Source organism: Oncorhynchus clarkii, chromosome 6 (genome assembly GCF_045791955.1).
Source record: "Oncorhynchus clarkii lewisi isolate Uvic-CL-2024 chromosome 6, UVic_Ocla_1.0, whole genome shotgun sequence".
NCBI lineage: Eukaryota > Metazoa > Chordata > Actinopteri > Salmoniformes > Salmonidae > Oncorhynchus > Oncorhynchus clarkii.
The window spans coordinates 27,214,415-27,233,156 of NC_092152.1; the positions used below are offsets into that span (position 1 = coordinate 27,214,415).

Sequence of the window (18,742 nt, forward strand, 5' to 3'; positions counted from 1 at the left end):
ATTGAATGTTAACTTCTCTACCTTAAGCCGCCTCCAACGTCAATTTAGAGAATTTGGCAGTAGGTCCAAACGGCCTCACAACCGCAAACCACATGTATGGCATTGTGTGGGTGATCAGCAAAATGATGTCAATGCTGTGAACAGAATGCCCCATGGTGTTATGGTATGGGCAGACATAAGCTACGAACAACCAACACAATTACATTTTATCAACTGCAATTTGAATGCACAGAGATACCGTGACAAGATCCTGAGGCCCATTGTTGTACCATTAATCTGCAACCATCACCTCGTGTCTCAGCATGATAATGCACGGCCCCATGTCGCAAGATTCTGTACACAATTCCTGGAAGCTAAACCTGTCCCAGTTCTTGCATGGCCTGCAGACATGCCACCAATTGACCGTGTTTGGGATGCTTTGGATCAACGTGTACGACAGCGTGTTCCAGTTCCCGCTAATATCCAGCAACTTTGCACAGCCATTGAAGAGGGGTGGGACAACATTCCACAGACCAAAATCAACAGCCTGTTCAACTCTATGCAAAGGAGATGTCGCACTGCATGAGGCAAATGGTAGTCACACCAGATACTGACTGGTTTTCTGATCCTTGCCCATACTTAATTTTTTAAAGGTTATGTGACCAACAGATATGTGTTTCTGTATTCCCGGTCATGTGAAATCCATAAATTATGGCCTAATTTATTTATTTAAATTGACTGATTACTTTATATGAACTGTAACTCAGTAAAATATTTTAAATTGTTGCGTTTTAGTTTTGTTCAGTATAAATTAAATCATGTGTCCACCCCAAAAGCCTGCTTTGCCAATTCAGTGTTGCTAATGCTGACTTTGTATGGAAGCAGGTTTAGAATGGATAGTGTCAATGAGCCTACAAAGTTACTATCAAGTTGGTTTTAAATGAGAGGGAGAAGATGGATGGTTGAGCTAAGCGGCATTCCCTTAGGGAGTTCACCAGGAAAAAAAGTTCTGTTGAGCTGTAGGAAAGGAAGTGAGGAATTGTCCTGCCCTGTAATTTACTAGGCTTCTGGGTTGGCACAGAGTTATTGTAGCTTACTGTTTCTCTGGAAAGTTGTTTCAGTGATTTAATAATAGTTTGTGGTGAAATGTGTCATTGAATAACTTAGCCTACATTGGAGAATCTTACCTGTAATTTATATGAAAAATAGACTGAAGTTATACATCTTTTGAAATGGAGATCACCTTGTTACAATACTTGATGCACATGCATAATAACTAAACAACATATTTAGAAACTTGGAATAATTCAGTCCTTTTTTATTTTTATTCATTTTTACTTTACCAGGGAAGACACATTGAGACGCAGGCCTATTTTTCAAAATGTGCCCTGCATATGTGTGTATGTATTGTATTGTGCAGGGCACATTTTGAAAAATAGGCCTACGTCTCAATGTGTCTTCCCTGGTAAAGTAAAAATGAATGAGTGAGTAGGTGTGTCCAAACTTTTGACTGGTACTAGACATGCATGCATGCATGCATGCATGCATGCATACAGTTGAAGTCGGAAGTTTACACACACCTTAGCCAAATACATTTAAACTCAGTTTTTCACAATTCCTGAAATGTAATCCTAGTAAAAATTCCCTGTCTTAGGTCAGTTAGGATCACCAATTTATTTTAAGAATGTGAAATGTCAGAATAATAGTAGAGTGATTTATTTCAGCTTTTATTTCTTTCGTCACATTCCCAGTGGGTCAGAAGTTTACATACTCAATTAGTATTTGGTAACATTGTCTGTTTTTATTTATTTTATTTATCTGTTATTCTACCAGTTAAGTTGACTGAGAACACGTTCTCATTTGCAGCAACGACCTGGGGAATAGTTACAGGGGAGAGGAGGGGGATGAATGAGCCAATTGTAAACTGGGGATTATTAGGTGACCGTGATGGTTTGAGGGCCAGATTAGGAATTTAGCCAGGACACCGGGGTTAACACCCCTACTCTTACGATAAGTGCCATGGGATCTTTAATGACCTCAGCGAGTCAGGACACCCGTTTAACGTCCCATCTGAAAGAGGGCACCCAACACAGGGCATTGTCCCCAATCACTGCCATGGGGCATTGGGATTTTTTTTTTAGACCAGATGAAAGAGTGCCTCCTACTGGGCCTCCAACACCACTTCCAGCAGCATCTGGTCTCCCATCCAGGAACTGACCAGGACCAACCCTTCTTAGCTTCAGAAGCAAGCCAGCAGTGGTATGCAGGGTGGTATGCTGCTGGCAAACCTTTCTGTAACCTTTCTGGCGCAGGTGTTCCGCTAGCGATCCACCTCAACATCCTGTGAAATTGCAGAGCGTGAAATTCAAATGATAGAAATATTTAACATTCATGAAAATAAAAGTGTCATACGTCAAAATAAACTTCTTGTTAATCCATCCGCTGTGTCATATTTCAAAAAGGCTTTATGGTGAAAGCACACCATGCGATTATCTGAGGACAGCGCCCCTCATACAAAAGCATGGGAAAAAAATTCAACCAAGGCAGGTGCGCCATGAAAGTCAGAAATAGTGATATAATAAATGCCTTACCTTTGAAGCTCTTCTTCTGTTGGCACTCCAAAAGGTCCCAGCTACATCACAAAAGGTCCTTTTGTTCAATGAAGTCCATTATATCCCCAAAAACTCAGTTTAGGTGGTGCGCTTCATTCAATACTCCACCGGTTTCCCTCCTTCAAAATGCATACAAAATGAATCCCAAACTTTACCAATAAACTTCTCCAAACAAGTCAAACAATGTTTATAATCAAACCTCCGGTACCCTAATAGGTAAATAAACGATCCAATTTAAGACGGAGAATCGTTATTGTCTTTATCGGAGATAAAAAACAAAGAACGTGCTCTCATCCACGCACATGGAAACACTACAGCCAAAATGGCAGCCACTTAGAAATAATTTGTAGTTTAACTCATTTTTTTCAAAAACAAGCCTGAAACTCTTTCTAAAGACTGACATATAGTGGAAGCCCTAGGAACTGCAATCTGGGAGGTTTTCGCCTCAGAAATAACATGACAGCCATTGGAAACAGTGGTAGGCTGAACATTTTTTGGGGATGGTTTGTCCTCGGATTTTCGCCTGCCATATCTGTTCTGTTACACTCATTATTTTAACTTTTTTTTTTTTAGAAACGTTAGTGTTTTCTATCCAAATCTACCAATTATATGCATATCCTAGCTTCTGGGCCTGAGTAACAGGCAGTTTACTTTGGGCACGTTTTTCATCCAGATTTCAAAATACTGCCCCCTAGCCCGAAGAGATTAAATTGTTTAACTTGGGTCAAACATTTCGGGTAGCCTTCCACAAGTTTCCCACAATAAGTTGGGTGAATTTTGGCCCATTCCTGCTGACAGAGCGGGTGTAACTGAGTCAGGTTTATAGGCCTTGCCCGCACACACCTTTTCAGTCCTGCCCACAAATTTTTCTGATCGAGGTCAGGGCTTTGTGATGGCCAATGCCTTGACTTTGTTGTCCTTAAGCCATTTTGCCACAACTTTGGAAGTTTGCTTGGGGTCATTGTCCATTTGGAAGACCCATTTGCAACCAAGCTTTAGCTTCCTGACTGATGTCTTGATGTTGCTTCAATATATCCACATAATTTTCCATCCTCATGATGCCATCTATTTTGTGAAGTGCACCAGTCCCTCCTGCAGCAAAGCACCCCCACAACATGATGCTGCCACCCCCGTGCTTCATGGTTGGGATGGTGTTCTTCGGCTTGCAAGCCTCCCCCTTTTTCCTCCAAACATAACGATGGTCATTATGGCCAAACAGTTCTATTTTTGTTTCATCAGACCAGAGGACATTTCTCCAAAAAGTACAATCTTTGTCCCCATGTGCAGTTGCTGCATGATGTCAAGCAAAGAGGCACTGAGTTTGAAGGTAGGCCTTGAAATACATCCACAGGTACACTTCCAATTCAGTCAAATGATGTAAATTACCCTGTCAGAAGCCTCTAAAGCCATGACATCATTTTCTGGAATTGTCCAAGCTGTTTAAAGGCACAGTCAACTTAGTGTATGTAAACTTCTGACCCACTGGAATTGTGATACAATGAAATAATCTGTCTGTAAGCAATTGTCGGGAAAATTACTTGTCATGCACAAAGTAGATGTCCTAACCGACTTGCCAAAACTATAGTTTGTTAACAAGACATTTGTGGAGTGGTTGAAAAACAAGTTTTAATGACTCCAACCTAAGTGTGTGTGTGTGTGTGTGTGTGTCTGAACCATCAAAAGTCTGGACACCTACTCACTCATTCCAGGGTTTTTCTTTATTTTTTACTTTTTCCTATAATAATAGTGAAGACATCAAAACTATGAAATAACACATATGGAGTCATGTCGTAACCAAAAGTGTTAAACAAATCAAAATATGTTTTATATTTGAGATTCTTCAAAGCCACCCTTTGCCTTGATGACAGCTTTGCACACTTGGCGTTCTTTCAACCAGCTTCATGAGGTAGTCACCTGGAATGCATTTCAATTAACAGGTGTGCCTTGTTAATTTGTGGAAACTGGTTATCGTGCGGACCACAACGGGAAAGGAATATTCAGAGTTACCTCTGCTGCAGAGGATAAGTTCATTAGAGTTAACTGCACATCAGATTGCAGCCCAAATAAATGCTTCATAGAGTAACAGACAGCTCAACATCAACTGTTCAGAGGAGACTGCATGAATCAGGTATTCATCTATGTTTATGATTTTTTTAACGTCAAATCCATATCAATCCAAGTACCTAAGTATTTATATGCTGGAACATGTTCAATTGGAGAACCATCTAATAAGTGAACATGTAGTTCATCTGAAACATTCTTACGAGAGTTTAAATAGCTATAAAATCTTTCTTGTAGTTCTAACACAGCCAGATCAACAGTCGGCAATGGCATACTTAATGGTGAAAAGCAGACTAAACACATCTGACTGCTGCCGACTTGTGAAAGCAGCTTAACTGGATGGAATGGGCAAACGGAGTAAGGCCCCTAAATTGAACTCCCATGGAGACAAGCTTGGTGTGTCTGCTCCGTAGACTGGCTCTGGGAGGGGAGAAATGAGTGGGGTTGGACTACAGAATCTAACAGAGCTAAGGAATTGTATGCATGGATGGATACAGTAATTATGGGGCCATGCTTGGGCTTATACCCTGTCTCTCTACATGTTTAAATTCAACTTTATATTATAAAAAATATGCCATTTAGCAGACCCTTTTATCCAAAGCGACTTAGTGAAGGCAGATCTCATCGCATTCTGATTGCTAAATTTCTCTGTCTCTCTCAAAACTCACAACTCTTGTGACCTGCATTACACATTGATCCAGCAGCTCATCTCTTTCTCAAATGTGACTCCGTGTGGATTCAGTGTGATTGTATGTTCAGTAGAGGCTATGTGACATGATAAGCAGGGACCCCACACCTATTGTTTGAGAGAAAATGTTTTTGTTTACTTGGATAAGTGTCTACTTACACTAAAAGTAATTGTATTCTAGCAGCCTTACGGACTCAATTCAAGAACACATTTAACAATGCTAGTGTCAACTGCCAGAGACCACATCTCTTGTGACTGTATTTATTTCCAAACCCTGTTGCACAACATCAATGAGATGAGGGTATTTTACGAGTCAAGCGGTGCTGCAGATGCGTAATGCTTATGTCAATATCCGTAGTTGTCGGAGATGGTGAGATAAATTAACTCAACGTCTTGTTTGTTTTGTGTGCTTTTCTCAAAAGGTACCTGAGGAGTCTAGTGGACCACAAGATTAACAGTGTTTATTAATGTCAATAATTCCTTTTTGGGAATAGTTTTTTCTGATTATATAATATTCAGAAAACATTCATTTAACCATTTGTGTGTTTTGTGCGGTATGTTTTTAGCATAGGCCTACAGTAAAAATGCAGGTTGCACTTGACAAACTTGGAAATGGGCGTTGCGTGATATTTCACACTGACGACATCATTGGTTCCCTCATCATGGAGAGTTGTGTAGTGATGAGCGCTCAGGGAACGTGGTTGGCCGTGTGCTGTGCGGACTTCCTTCTGTTTGGCAGCTGAAGTGGATTCTTGGAGCCTGACCAGGCACTGACTCACTGCTTACGGGTCTGTGCCGGAACACTAGGCCATCATTCTTGGAAAGTGAAATTGAATTTATTTTGACGACAGTACAAGGAACATGTTTAAGTGGAGAACACTCATGAAGACCATTCAGACTTTGCCCATCATTATTGCCTGTTAGACAGCCAATCTGTTAACTCATATGGATGACCTGCCCTGGACGTTTCCCATAGATTTTTTTGTTTGGATCTATAGATTTTGGATTACTCCTACATGCTTTTACATCAGTGAACTATGTAGACTATGTTCATATATGCATCCAATCTCATGTATATTGCTGATTTAATTCCAAAGATGCTAATGCTTGTTACTTTAGACAAAATGTATGTAGACTTCATTGTTTTCGAATAGGCGTGTTCTCAGAATTCAGCACCATACAACAACTTGACAGGGATGAGAACAAATTGTGGTTCGAGATTGCGGCCAGTTGGGGCCAAACCAACTGTTGGGTGATAGATCTGCGAGTGTAAAAAAAAAAATATATATATATATATATACAGTGCATTGCGAAAGTATTCGGCCCCCTTGAACTTTGCGACCTTTTGCCACATTTCAGGCTTCAAACATAAAGATATAAAACAGTATTTTTTTGTGAAGAATCAACAACAAGTGGGACACAATCATGAAGTGGAACGACATTTATTTGATATTTCAAACTTTTTTAACAAATCAAAAACTGAAAAATTGGGCGTGCAAAATTATTCAGCCCCCTTAAGTTAATACTTTGTAGCGCCACCTTTTGCTGCGATTACAGCTGTAAGTCGCTTGGGGTATGTCTCTATCAGTTTTGCACATCGAGAGACTGAAATGTTTTCCCATTCCTCCTTGCAAAACAGCTCGAGCTCAGTGAGGTTGGATGGAGAGCATTTGTGAACAGCAGTTTTCAGTTCTTTCCACAGATTCTCGATTGGATTCAGGTCTGGACTTTGACTTGGCCATTCTAACACCTGGATATGTTTATTTTTGAACCATTCCATTGTAGATTTTGCTTTATGTTTTGGATCATTGTCTTGTTGGAAGACAAATCTCCGTCCCAGTCTCAGGTCTTTTGCAGACTCCATCAGGTTTTCTTCCAGAATGGTCCTGTATTTGGCTCCATCCATCTTCCCATCAATTTTAACCATCTTCCCTGTCCCTGCTGAAGAAAAGCAGGCCCAAACCATGAGGCTGCCACCACCATGTTTGACAGTGGGGATGGTGTGTTCAGGGTGATGAGCTGTGTTGCTTTTACGCCAAACATAAAGTTTTGCATTGTTGCCAAAAAGTTCAATTTTGGTTTCATCTGACCAGAGTACCTTCTTCCACATGTTTGGTGTGTCTCCCAGGTGGCTTGTGTCAAACTTTAAACGACACTTTTTATGGATATCTTTAAGAAATGGCTTTCTTCTTGCCACTCTTCCATAAAGGCCAGATTTGTGCAATATACGACTGATTGTTGTCCTATGGACAGAGTCTCCCACCTCAGCTGTAGATCTCTGCAGTTCATCCAGAGTGATCATGGGCCTCTTGGCTGCATCTCTGATCAGTCTTCTCCTTGTATGAGCTGAAAGTTTAGAGTGACGGCCAGGTCTTGGTAGATTTGCAGTGGTCTGATACTCCTTCCATTTCAATATTATCGCTTGCACAGTGCTCCTTGGGATGTTTAAAGCTTGGGAAATCTTTTTGTATCCAAATCCGGCTTTAAACTTCTTCACAACAGTATCTCGGACCTGCCTGGTGTGTTCCTTGTTCTTCATGATGCTCTCTGCGCTTTTAACGGACCTCTGAGACTATCACAGTGCAGGTGCATTTATACGGAGACTTGATTACACACAGGTGGATTGTATTTATCATCATTAGTCATTTAGGTCAACATTGGATCATTCAGAGATCCTCACTGAACTTCTGGAGAGAGTTTGCTGCACTGAAAGTAAAGGGGCTGAATAATTTTGCACGCCCAATTTTTCAGTTTTTGATTTGTTAAAAAAGTTTGAAATATCCAATAAATGTCATTCCACTTCATGATTGTGTCCCACTTGTTGTTGTCTTCACAAAAAAATACAGTTTTATATCTTTATGTTTGAAGCCTGAAATGTGGCAAAAGGTTGCAAAGTTCAAGGGGGCCGAATACTTTCGCAAGGCACTGTATATTATTATGGCTTGGCTGCCTCTCTACAGGGGTGTCACATAACAGCCCTGAGTTTTTGGGTCCTTAACAAATGCCTCAGGGGATTATGGGGGTGAGGGGCAAGTGTTAATCTCTTTGGCCAGATGCTGCAGGGTGTAGGGGTGAGCAGATATGCATGTGAGGGTCACCCACAGCAGTGTGCCCACTTACAACACACGTCCCCAGCTTCAATTGGCCATCAACAGCCATGGGGGAGCAAGTCTGTCACATGAGCTCTGCCTGCCCAGTTATCTCTTGTATCCTCTCTTTATTCTTATTAATTGTTTCCTCCTTGTTGTATCATGGCAACAAAGATGACTTTGTAGCACCCACATTGTTGCCTTTTTTAGAACAAGCTTATGTAAAGTTACTGCTTGTAAAGAAAGGTGTTTTAGCTACTCTTTGCATATAAATACTTAAACAACTTTCTTTAGAACTAGGGAATACAATTTCACTTGTTTATTCAGGTATTCCAAAACAATCTGATGCATGCTTTGTATTTTCTTAACACACAGGGAGTATCTGCACATGCAAAAAATGCAAACACCAACCTTAATTCAAAAACCTACTTTTTTATCAAACAACAATGGAAAATCTCTTGTACTTGTTACACTGAACAAAAATATAAACGCAACATGTAAAGTGTTTGTCCCATGTTTCGGGGGCTGACTAGACTGATACCCCATTTTAATTGATCCCCAATCGTGAAAGCTGTACAGTGCAATATGAATGTCAATACACACAATAGGCTGACTGGGGAGGTGATTTCACACAGTCACAATCCTGCGATAAGAGCTACAACGCTAATATTTGCATAAACTCTTCAGTTGTGTTCTGTGGGTGTCACCGAGTAGACCAGTGGTTACCAACCTTTTCTGAGTCAAGATAACTTTTGCAGTCAAAAAGCAAGCTGAGATCTACTGCTCAGATTTTTTTTTTTACATTAACCTCACACAAACAGTTTTGTAGATATGAGGTTTGGGCAGTAGGCCTAATACATTATCACCGCATATTAGATATATGATTGGCCTGCCAATATTGTTAATCAGACCAAATTATTATATTTCAAAACTCAAGCTTTGATAACAAATTAGATCAGTTGGTTTAGCACTTGTGAGGCACTGTGGAGCATGAATTTAAATAATATCCGTTTTAATTATACTGGACTGATAGTACCTGCATCTGATGGTCAACGAGGTCAAATCACGACATCAGTGATCTTCAGGTCGAAAAGTCGGAGCTCTAGAAAGATGCCCAAGTTTCCAAGTTGGATGACCGTTAAACAATTTTTTTCCCTACCGCCTCTCACGGTCCCTGCTCTCTCCTTCCTTTCCTCCGATGAGACTGACCAGAGAGAGGTGACACCGTCTTCTACCTGATGGCGCAACTCAAGTTGCACCGCATCTGCATCATGCACAAATTCATGTTGTTCCTATGACCAGAGAAAGTTAAATATTCCTTAATATTAAAATTGACACAAGCTAATAATAATTAAACGTAGGGCTTTCGATACTTGGCTACTCATTCATTGCAGCTGCAGCCCGAGCGGAAGTACAGAGAAGCGTGTTTTGTAATAGTGTTGAATATAAACAGTGACAGTGCTGATTATAAACTTAAACATGAACTCACTCATATAAACAGCAGCTCTTTGCTGTATTCGTTGAGTCTTTCTATGGTCATGGTTTTAAAAGTTATTAAATCTTACGTAGACTAGTAGCCTATTAAACTTGGCTTTGGCCAGGATCATGTAAGCTCTGTAGCCACAGTGATTTGAGCTATCCGATTGGGCAGCGCAGTAGTTGCACTCGATTTAGGCACAGATTTGCCGGTCTGACGGATAGGCAGAGTTTGTCTCATGGGAACACTTTGCTTACCTGGTGCACAGGACTTTTGAATCAAGTGCACCTACCGGCAACCGGCCAAAACAATTTTTAAAAAGGAATGCAAGCCTTTATCGTTCATTGGCTTTTCTACAGAAATATTTGATGATTGACTAGGAATGCCTTGAAGATCGACCAGTCGATCTTGATCAACTGGTTGGCGACCACTGGAGTAGACTGATACCCCATTTCATTGCTTCACATTCCAACCTTGTTTAATATTATCTAGTCTAAATATGGCATGATTCCACCAATTGTAACCTTCTACATCACTTTCAAAGAGGTACTTTTATGTTGAAGGAAAACCGCAAATTCCACTCTTGTGCCTAATCCTTATTGTGGCTAGCTTCGGTCCGGTCGAGCTTCTAGCCAGATGAAGCTAGCTGGCTGCTTACAACGTTAGTTTTGGTCAACAGGGTTAAGTAGCTGGCTAGCTATTTATTTTCATGAACTGAAGTTCAATTTCAATAGGCGAACAAGTGGCTACCTAGCTAATACTTACTCACAAGGATTCCTAAATCGTTGCTAAGAATAATGAAAATGACTGCAGTTTCTACTGGTCATTGTTTTCAGGCTGGTTGTATTAGTGCTAGCTTGGCACAAAGCTAAAGCTAGCTACCCCAGAAGTTGCGGTCGAACAAATAATTATTTATTACCAACGCGGTTATTGTAAACATTGTTCGTGGCCGATGTCTGCTGACTTTTTCGTACAGCTTTGACAGTGCTACTGATAGTAGTGGTGGCACTTGGCTTGCACATGCAAATTCAGAACACACATTATATAATAGAACTGTGTTATTTGACGTGTCAAATTTAAAAGCTTATTTAACGCGTTTCTTTTTTTTGACACGCAAAGACCCAAACGGCGTTCCATAGTATGCAGTGACGATATCACTGTGACTCTGGTAGGGCAACATCTGAAAAATAGCGCACTTGATAGTGTGTACCGGTGCTCGACCAATCGTGAAAGCCAACATCACCCCCGACAGAGAACGGTTGATTGTCAAGGGCAAGGAATTCCATTATCTTTGCTTTAATGGATTTCGCCTTTGAGTTGCCTCTCTGAAATGTTTTTAATCTTTCAAATGACTGCTCGACTTGTGGACGACTCGATGCACACAGCAGACATTGTGGGCTAGGTTAGGAATGCTGTGTTGCACATGTAGGGCAAAATTTGACTTGGTCATTACGTCACGTTTATATAGGTATGCACGTCAGCTTTGACATCTGGTTTGCACTAGACATCAGGCTGATACAATGTTGGAATTTTTAGCTATTATTGTCCGATTCCGATATGTTCACCAATATTTTGTGCATCCCTAATCATTACACAGGTGCCCCTTGTGCTGTGAACAATAAAAGGCCACTCTAAAATGTGCAGTTTTGTCACAACACAATGCCAAAGGTGTCTCAAGTTTTGAGGAGGAGTGCAATTGGCATCCTGACAACCGGGATGTCCAACAGAGCTGTTGCCAGAGAATGTAATGTTAATTTCTCTGCCATAAGCCGCCTCCGTTTTAGAGAATTTGGTAGTACGTTCAACTGGCGTCACAACCGCAGACCAAGTGTATGTTGTTGTATGGGTGAGCGGTTTGCTAATGTCAACGTTGTGAACGGGAGTGCCCCATGGTGGCATTGGGGTTATGATATAGGCAGGCATAAGCTACAGACAACGAACACAATTGTGTTTTATCTATGGCAATTTGAATGCACAGAAATATGTGACGATCCTGAGGCCCATTGTGAGACCTTAAAAGAAAATGGCCATCTGTGATCAACAGATGCATATCTGTATTCCCAGTCATGTGAAATCCATAGATTAGAGCCTAATTCATTTCAATTGACTGATTTCCTTATATGAACCGAAACTCAGAAAAATATTTGAAATTGTTGCATTTTGTGTTTTTATATTTTCGTTCAGTATAATTCTCTGGTGCAGCGTTAGTCTTTCAAGGTGTTTGTTTTACATGAACAACACGTTAATTTTGCATTAAATGCAATAGTCATTGTGAGAGAAACCAAGCTGTGTTTCAGTTTTCACTACTTTTCCTCAGCATGCTAAAGGCATCTGCATACAGGTTCAGTTCGCTCCTATCAGAACTCAACTAGGTGACGTGAACGTCTGTTTTTGCATACTCCCTTAAAATACCTTTGCTTGAAAAATTAGAAAAAATTGGCAATATTACGGTTTGTCCCTCTTGAGATGCTGTACTCAACATACAGTAACTCTTCCTCAATAGTCAGAATCAATATAAGGTAAATCAAGAAATCTGTCATTAATTTTGATGTTTTTGCCGGGAGGTCTTAGTCACGCAATTTTACATCTAAGACGTTTTGGTGCAGTATTTCTCAAGTGAAAGAATTTGCATGAAAACTAGTTGTCTGTCACTGAATAAAATCAAGCACTTAATTGAAGAATTCCTACTGTTGCCCAATCACCAACGAAGGGGCGTAGACTACAGCTACCGAACTTTGGCTTGCATCAAGAAAAATGTTGTTCAAACAGCTGGGAAAATAACCACCAAAACAAAAGTGTCACCATTTCATCTTCATATACGCGCTATCTGTTTCGACTGGGAAGCATGCGGTAAGCCCAACTCTCAGTTTAGGTCTCATGGGTTTTCATGCAAGGCTCTCAAATCATAATTTTGCATTTTGTGTTTCACGTGAGCACAGTTTCACCTTGTTGTTTGTTCCTCCAGTTTGGCACAGTGAATGGCTCAGTGCTGATGCCCCAGAGGTCCGGATGGAGTTCCAGTCACAGAGTAATCAACAGCTGTAGTGCACCCCACAGGATGTTGGCGGTGCAGAGTATGCTGGTGGTTCTGGCCTTTCTTGCCCAGATTTTACCCTCCCAGGCCCGGCCTGCCATCCCAGATGAAGGTAAGACTCCCCTCCCTGGTCCTTAAAAAAAATATAGATATATTTTATTTTAAATATGGCACCAGTCCATCACCTAAATTGTATGTCTACTTGTCATATTTCTCCTGATCAAGTTTTTGTGGTCAAAATGAACCACAATATATTTGACTGGCTCTTATCCCAGACCCTTTTGAAATGGGTCGTATGCTGCCCTTTTTTATTATTAATGTACTTCAGTAGATAGATTCAGAGAAGATGTAGTTACCAACATAAACAATGGTCTAAATTTGTCATTTTATTTTGCATGCACTCCATCTTACCTGTAATGCTTTTATTCCTCTGGTCTCTATAGTTGTACTATAATCTAGAGACTTTTCCAGTGTTTTAAGTTTCTTTGTAGTCTCAGTGCAGCCCCCACCCAATTCCCAGTATGAGCCTAACTGGATCTAGTTTGACATGGCTCTCAGTTTCTACTATGTTATATTGTTTTAGCACTGAAATAGCTATGTTTATAGGTTGCCTACAAAAGGCAACCCAATAGTTGCACAAGCTCGGCTGAAAAAAAGGAAAAGGGTCACTGAAACAGAATCCTGAAAAATGTGTATTTTGGATCAATTCCAATAGTGTAATGGCTGCCTGGATTTGTGGGTGTATAGTTCTGGATGCTTACACTCAGCAGTCAGAAGTAGAGTGCTGCAAAATGAATATAATAAAGCCCAGCATTATAATTAAAGTAATTATGAACGAGGGTATCTTGGGCTGTAAGCCTTCTAAATAAACTAGGCAAGGCTGTGTTTATCCCAATACAGAGGGAGGGGAGGGAGTAAATGCCTCCCATCTGTAGCCTCAGGCCCAGGCAGCTTCACTACCTAGCTAGCAGTCCATGCTCCTCTCCTTCTCTTTTGTAATGAAAATGTTTGTTGTTTTTTGCCAGATGGAATAGAGTAAACTATAAATTAGCTGTTAAAAAGAATAAACATGAATCCACTTGGAGCCCTTCCTAAACCATAGAGAGTGACAGTGTATATTCTTACAGCTAGAATGAGAAAGACTGGGGGATATATTGCTGGTGGAGTGGGGAGCTTGATGCATTCTCTCCACCCACTTTTCAATCACCAAATGGCCAGGTATTATTTAGGGCCCCCTCTGCTTTTCTTCCAGCCCCCCTCTCTACACTACTTGGGAGTGCATCACTTTCCTCATGCTTCCCCGCTGGGTGACTGATTGCTTCAGCTGTTCACAAACAATCACGGCAGAATTATTTGGTCACATTCTTTTTGTCATGGGTGGAAAACAAAATTGCTTATTGCGTGGAAATTGTCACGTTTTTATGCATGTCACTTAGTTCCTTTAAAAACTTGTTTTTTTTTTGCTTATTCTTGAGTATTTGTTTGTGGCTTGTTTCTCTTTGAGGAGGATTGGGTTGAAAAGGCCCTCCTCAAAAGGAGAAGTCTCTAAAGGAGACAAGTCATCGAATGGTGGGGCCGCATGGGAAAACAGTTCCCCAGTGGATTCCTTGAACTGTGAGATCTGCTTCCTGTACTGAGGCCTGTGGCGCTGTCAGTCAAAGCAGAAAAGACACTGACACTTCAGTAGAGGACTCAAAACCCAGAGCTGCCATGGCCACTCTAATTCAGACTCTCTTCAGACATAGAGGGGTTTAGAGGCACAATACAGAGAGAGGGGGTTAGATGGAAATGTTGGTCATTTGCTAAAAGTTTTTCAAAGGTTATCCCTACCATGTAAACTTTTGGGTTTGTTAATAGACCCTGTGTTCTATCACTTCATGCAATTCCTGTCTGTTGTCACGATCAACCCTTCACTCACTCGGTCGGTCGTATCAGTGGGGGGAGACTGGCCACCAAGAGTGGTCTTTCTGCTTACGCCATCTCCCTGCTTTCACTGAGATCTCTGTGCTGCACTCAACCATCACTCCGGCGAGAGCAGGAAATCCCAACAGTCATTCACGTGGCATATTGCTTCCTATCTGGAAGCCAGCGCAGGTTCTATAGACTGGAGCCAATGTGTTCCGTTTTTGGAGGCAGTCCTGTGCTCAGACTCAAGCACTTTTTTTGTTGTTGTTCAAACCCTGTGTTGCATGCTTACTTCTCGGACAAAATCCCTTTCATGATTTTGTGTAATTAAGTTGATTTTCAGGGTTGTCAATCAATTTTTCCAAATGGTTGGAAGAAAGCATGCCAGCAAGACTATTCCAGCTGGGTTGCTTTCTGAAAATATGGTCCCTAATTCATCTTAATCCAACCGTGGAAGCAGAAGGATCAACTGAGCCACAACTTCCTCATGGAAAGCTTACTACTTTGGTTTGACTGACTGTCTATTCACCTGTATTTTTAGTTACACACAGATATCCCTTAATGAATGTCTACAGTCATTCCATCACTATTTACAATGTTAATTTAGGTCCCACTGTGACACAGGGTATACATTTAGATGACTCTTGATTTTGAAATACATAAACTAGTAAGTGGCCTCAATTAGACATTGACTCAATGCTTCCCACTTGATTCTCCCATTTTGGAAGAAAAAAAAATAAGGGTATGCAAAGTATGTCTGCTCCTCAATAGTGAGGCCAATGCTGCAACTTGTTGCTGTTTGTGATCCCAATTGTAATCATAAGACTAGATTGACTTTGCTTGACAACCGCGACAAGTCAATGGGATATTTAAGAGCCGTCTGCAGCTAGATTGATAGCTGGAATGTTTACATAGCCTTATCAGCTTGATAGACTTTAGGAGGGAAAAAACCTAAGCAATATTATGGCCCCACACAGAGTGTGGTGGACCTCTTTATGTTTTAGCCTGTCTCAATTAAATAGTTGTGGCCCATCCCTAAATGCTGCTGCTTCTTCCCGTTCCCCCTTCCCTTTGGTTTGAGGAGAAAGTTGATCTTACCCTCTGGCCCCTTTTTACTGCGGGGATTAAGGACATGTCAGACATGTGATCCAGGAAATACCTTTACTAGGCTCAACTGGGGTCACCATGGCAACTGGCACTAGATCCTGCTGCTGCAGGCCCCCACTTGCTCTCTCTCCTTCTCTCTTGTGTACACGCTCTTGCTCTCTCTCATACTCCCTCTCCCCCTTATTGTTTAGAGCCTTTGTTGAGATGGAAAGAGCGCTTACCCTCAGGACAGCATTAGCAATTCTGATCACGGTAAGGTATATAGTATGGGTGTGGTCCCTGGTTGGAGGAAGAGCCTAGTATATGCTACATTGTACAGTGCATTCGGAAAGTATTCAGACCCCTTTTTCCACATTTTGTTACATTACAGCCTTATTTTAAAATGTATTTAAATAACATTTTTCCCTCATCAAACAACACAAAATACCCCATGACAAAGTGAAAACAGGTTTTTAGGAATGTTTGTACATTTATTACAAATAAAAACAGATACCTTATTTACATAAGTATTCAGACCCTTTGCTATTATACCTCAGCTACATCCTGTTTCCATTGATCATCCTTGTTTCTACAACGTGATTGGAGTACACCTGTGGTACATTCAATTGATTGTACATGATTTGGAAAGGCACACCTGTCTATATAAGGTCCCACAGTTGACAGTGCATTTCAGAGCAAAAACCAAGCCATTAGGTCGAAGGAATTGTCCGTAGACCTCCGAGAAAGGATTGTATCTAGGCACAGATCTTGGGAGGGGTAACAAAATATTTTGGCAGCATTGAAGATCCCCAAGAACACAGTGGCCTCCATCATTCTTAAATGGAAGAAGTTTAGATCCACCATCTGGCCGAACTGAGCAATCGGGGGAGAAGGGTCTTGATCAGGGAAGTGACCAAGAACCTGATGGTCACTCTGACAGAGCTCCAGAGTTCCTCAGTGGAGATGGGAGAACCTTCCAGAAGGACAACAATCTCTGCAGCACTCCACCAATCAGGCCTTTTTGGTAGTGGCCAGACGGAACCACTCCTCAGTAAAAGGCACATGACAGCCCGCTTGCAGTTTGCCAAAAGGCACATAAAGGACTCAGACCATGAGAAACAAGATTCTCTGGTCTGATGAAAGCAAGATCTTTGGCCTGAATGCCAAGCATCTGGAGGAAACCTAGCACCATCCCTACGGTGAAGCAGTGGCAGCATGCTGTGGGGATGTTTTTAAGCGGCAGGGACTGGGAGACTAGTCAGGATCGAGGGAAAGATGAACTGTACAGAGATCCTTGATGAAAACCTGCTTCAGAGTGCTCAGGACCTCTGACTGAGGGCGAAGGTTCACCTTCCAACAGGACAATGACCCTAAGCACACAGCCAAGGCCATGCAGGAGTGGCTTCGGGACAAGTCTCAATGTCCTTGAGTGGGCCAGCCAGAGCCTGGACTTGAACTCGATTGAACATTTCTGTAGATACTTAAAAATAGTTCTGCTGCAGCGCTCCCCTTCCAACCAGACAGGGCTTGAGAGGATGTGCAGAGAAGAATGGGAGAAACTCCCCAAATACAGGATTGCCAAGCTTGTAGCGTCATACCCAAGAAGACTCAAGGCTGTAATAGCTTTCAAATGTGCTTCAAAGTACTGAGTTCCTCTGTTCTGGACCTGGGGACTGGGAAGATACCAATTGCTTGAACAAACAGTTCAGTACCTTTTAACCCATCAACACCTTGCACAAAGACCATGCAGTCAATCTCTCAACTTTGAGCAATGAGATATTGACATCCATACCACTGACATTTTGCTCTCCGTGTATATCTACAGTGCCTTCAGAAAGTATTCATACCCCTTGACTTATTCCACATTTTGTTGTTACAGCCTGAATTCAAAATGGATTAGTAATTGTTTTCCCCTCACCCATCTACACACAATACCCCATATTACTGAAGTGAAAACATGTTTTTAGAAATGTTTGCTTATTTATTGAAAGTGAAATACTGAAATATCTCATTTACACCCGAGTCAATAGATGTTAGAATAATCGTTTGGCAGCTTTTACAGCGGGAAGTCTTTCTGGGTAAGTTTCTAAAAGCTTTGCTCACCTGAATTGTACAATATTTGCCCATTTATTCCTTTCTAAATTCTTCAAGCTCTGTCAAATTGGTTGTTGATCACTGCTGGACAACCATCTTCAGGTCTTGCCATAGATTTAAGTTAACTGCACCTCGGCCACTCAGGAATATTCCCTATCTATTTGGTAAGCAACTCCAGTGTAGATTTGGCCTTGTGTTTTCGATTATTGTCCTGCTGAAAGGTGAATTAATCTCTCAGTGTCTGTTGGAAATCAGACAACCAGGTTTTCCTCAAAGGTTCTGCCTGTACTTAGCTCCATTCTGTTTCTTTTTTATCCTGAAACTCCCCAGTCCTTAACAATTACAAGCATACCCATAACATGATTCAGCCACCATTACGCTTGAAAATATGGATAGTGGTACTTAGTAATGTGTTCTATTAGATTTGCCCCAAATATAACATTTTGTATTCAGGACAATAAGTTTTCTTTGCCACATTTTTTGCAGTATTACTTGAGTGCATTGTTGCATGCTTAGATAATGTATGTTCTGTATAGGCTTCCTTCTTTTCAATTAGGTTAGTATTGTGGATTAACTTCAATGTTTATCCATTCTCAGTCTTCTCCTATCACAGCCATTACATTCTTTAACTGTTTTAAGTCACCATTGGCCTTATTGTGAAATCTCTGAGGAGTTTCCTTCCTCTCCGGCAACTGAGTTAAGGAGGACGCCTGTATC

General features: G+C 41.2%; 1 protein-coding gene across 9 annotated transcripts in view; it reads left to right on the plus strand.

Annotated features, from left to right (window-relative positions):
• LOC139410885 (fibroblast growth factor receptor 1-A-like) overlaps window positions 1–18,742 on the plus strand; it is a 72,840-nt gene that overhangs the window by 26,325 nt on the left and 27,773 nt on the right. For all 9 annotated transcript variants that reach the window (XM_071156512.1, XM_071156518.1, XM_071156510.1 and 6 more), the window contains exon 2: window positions 12,872–13,052. In XM_071156512.1, the coding sequence (XP_071012613.1) occupies window positions 12,899–13,052 (154 nt within the window). In that variant the 5' untranslated portion in view covers window positions 12,872–12,898. The remainder of the gene's footprint in view (window positions 1–12,871; window positions 13,053–18,742) is intronic.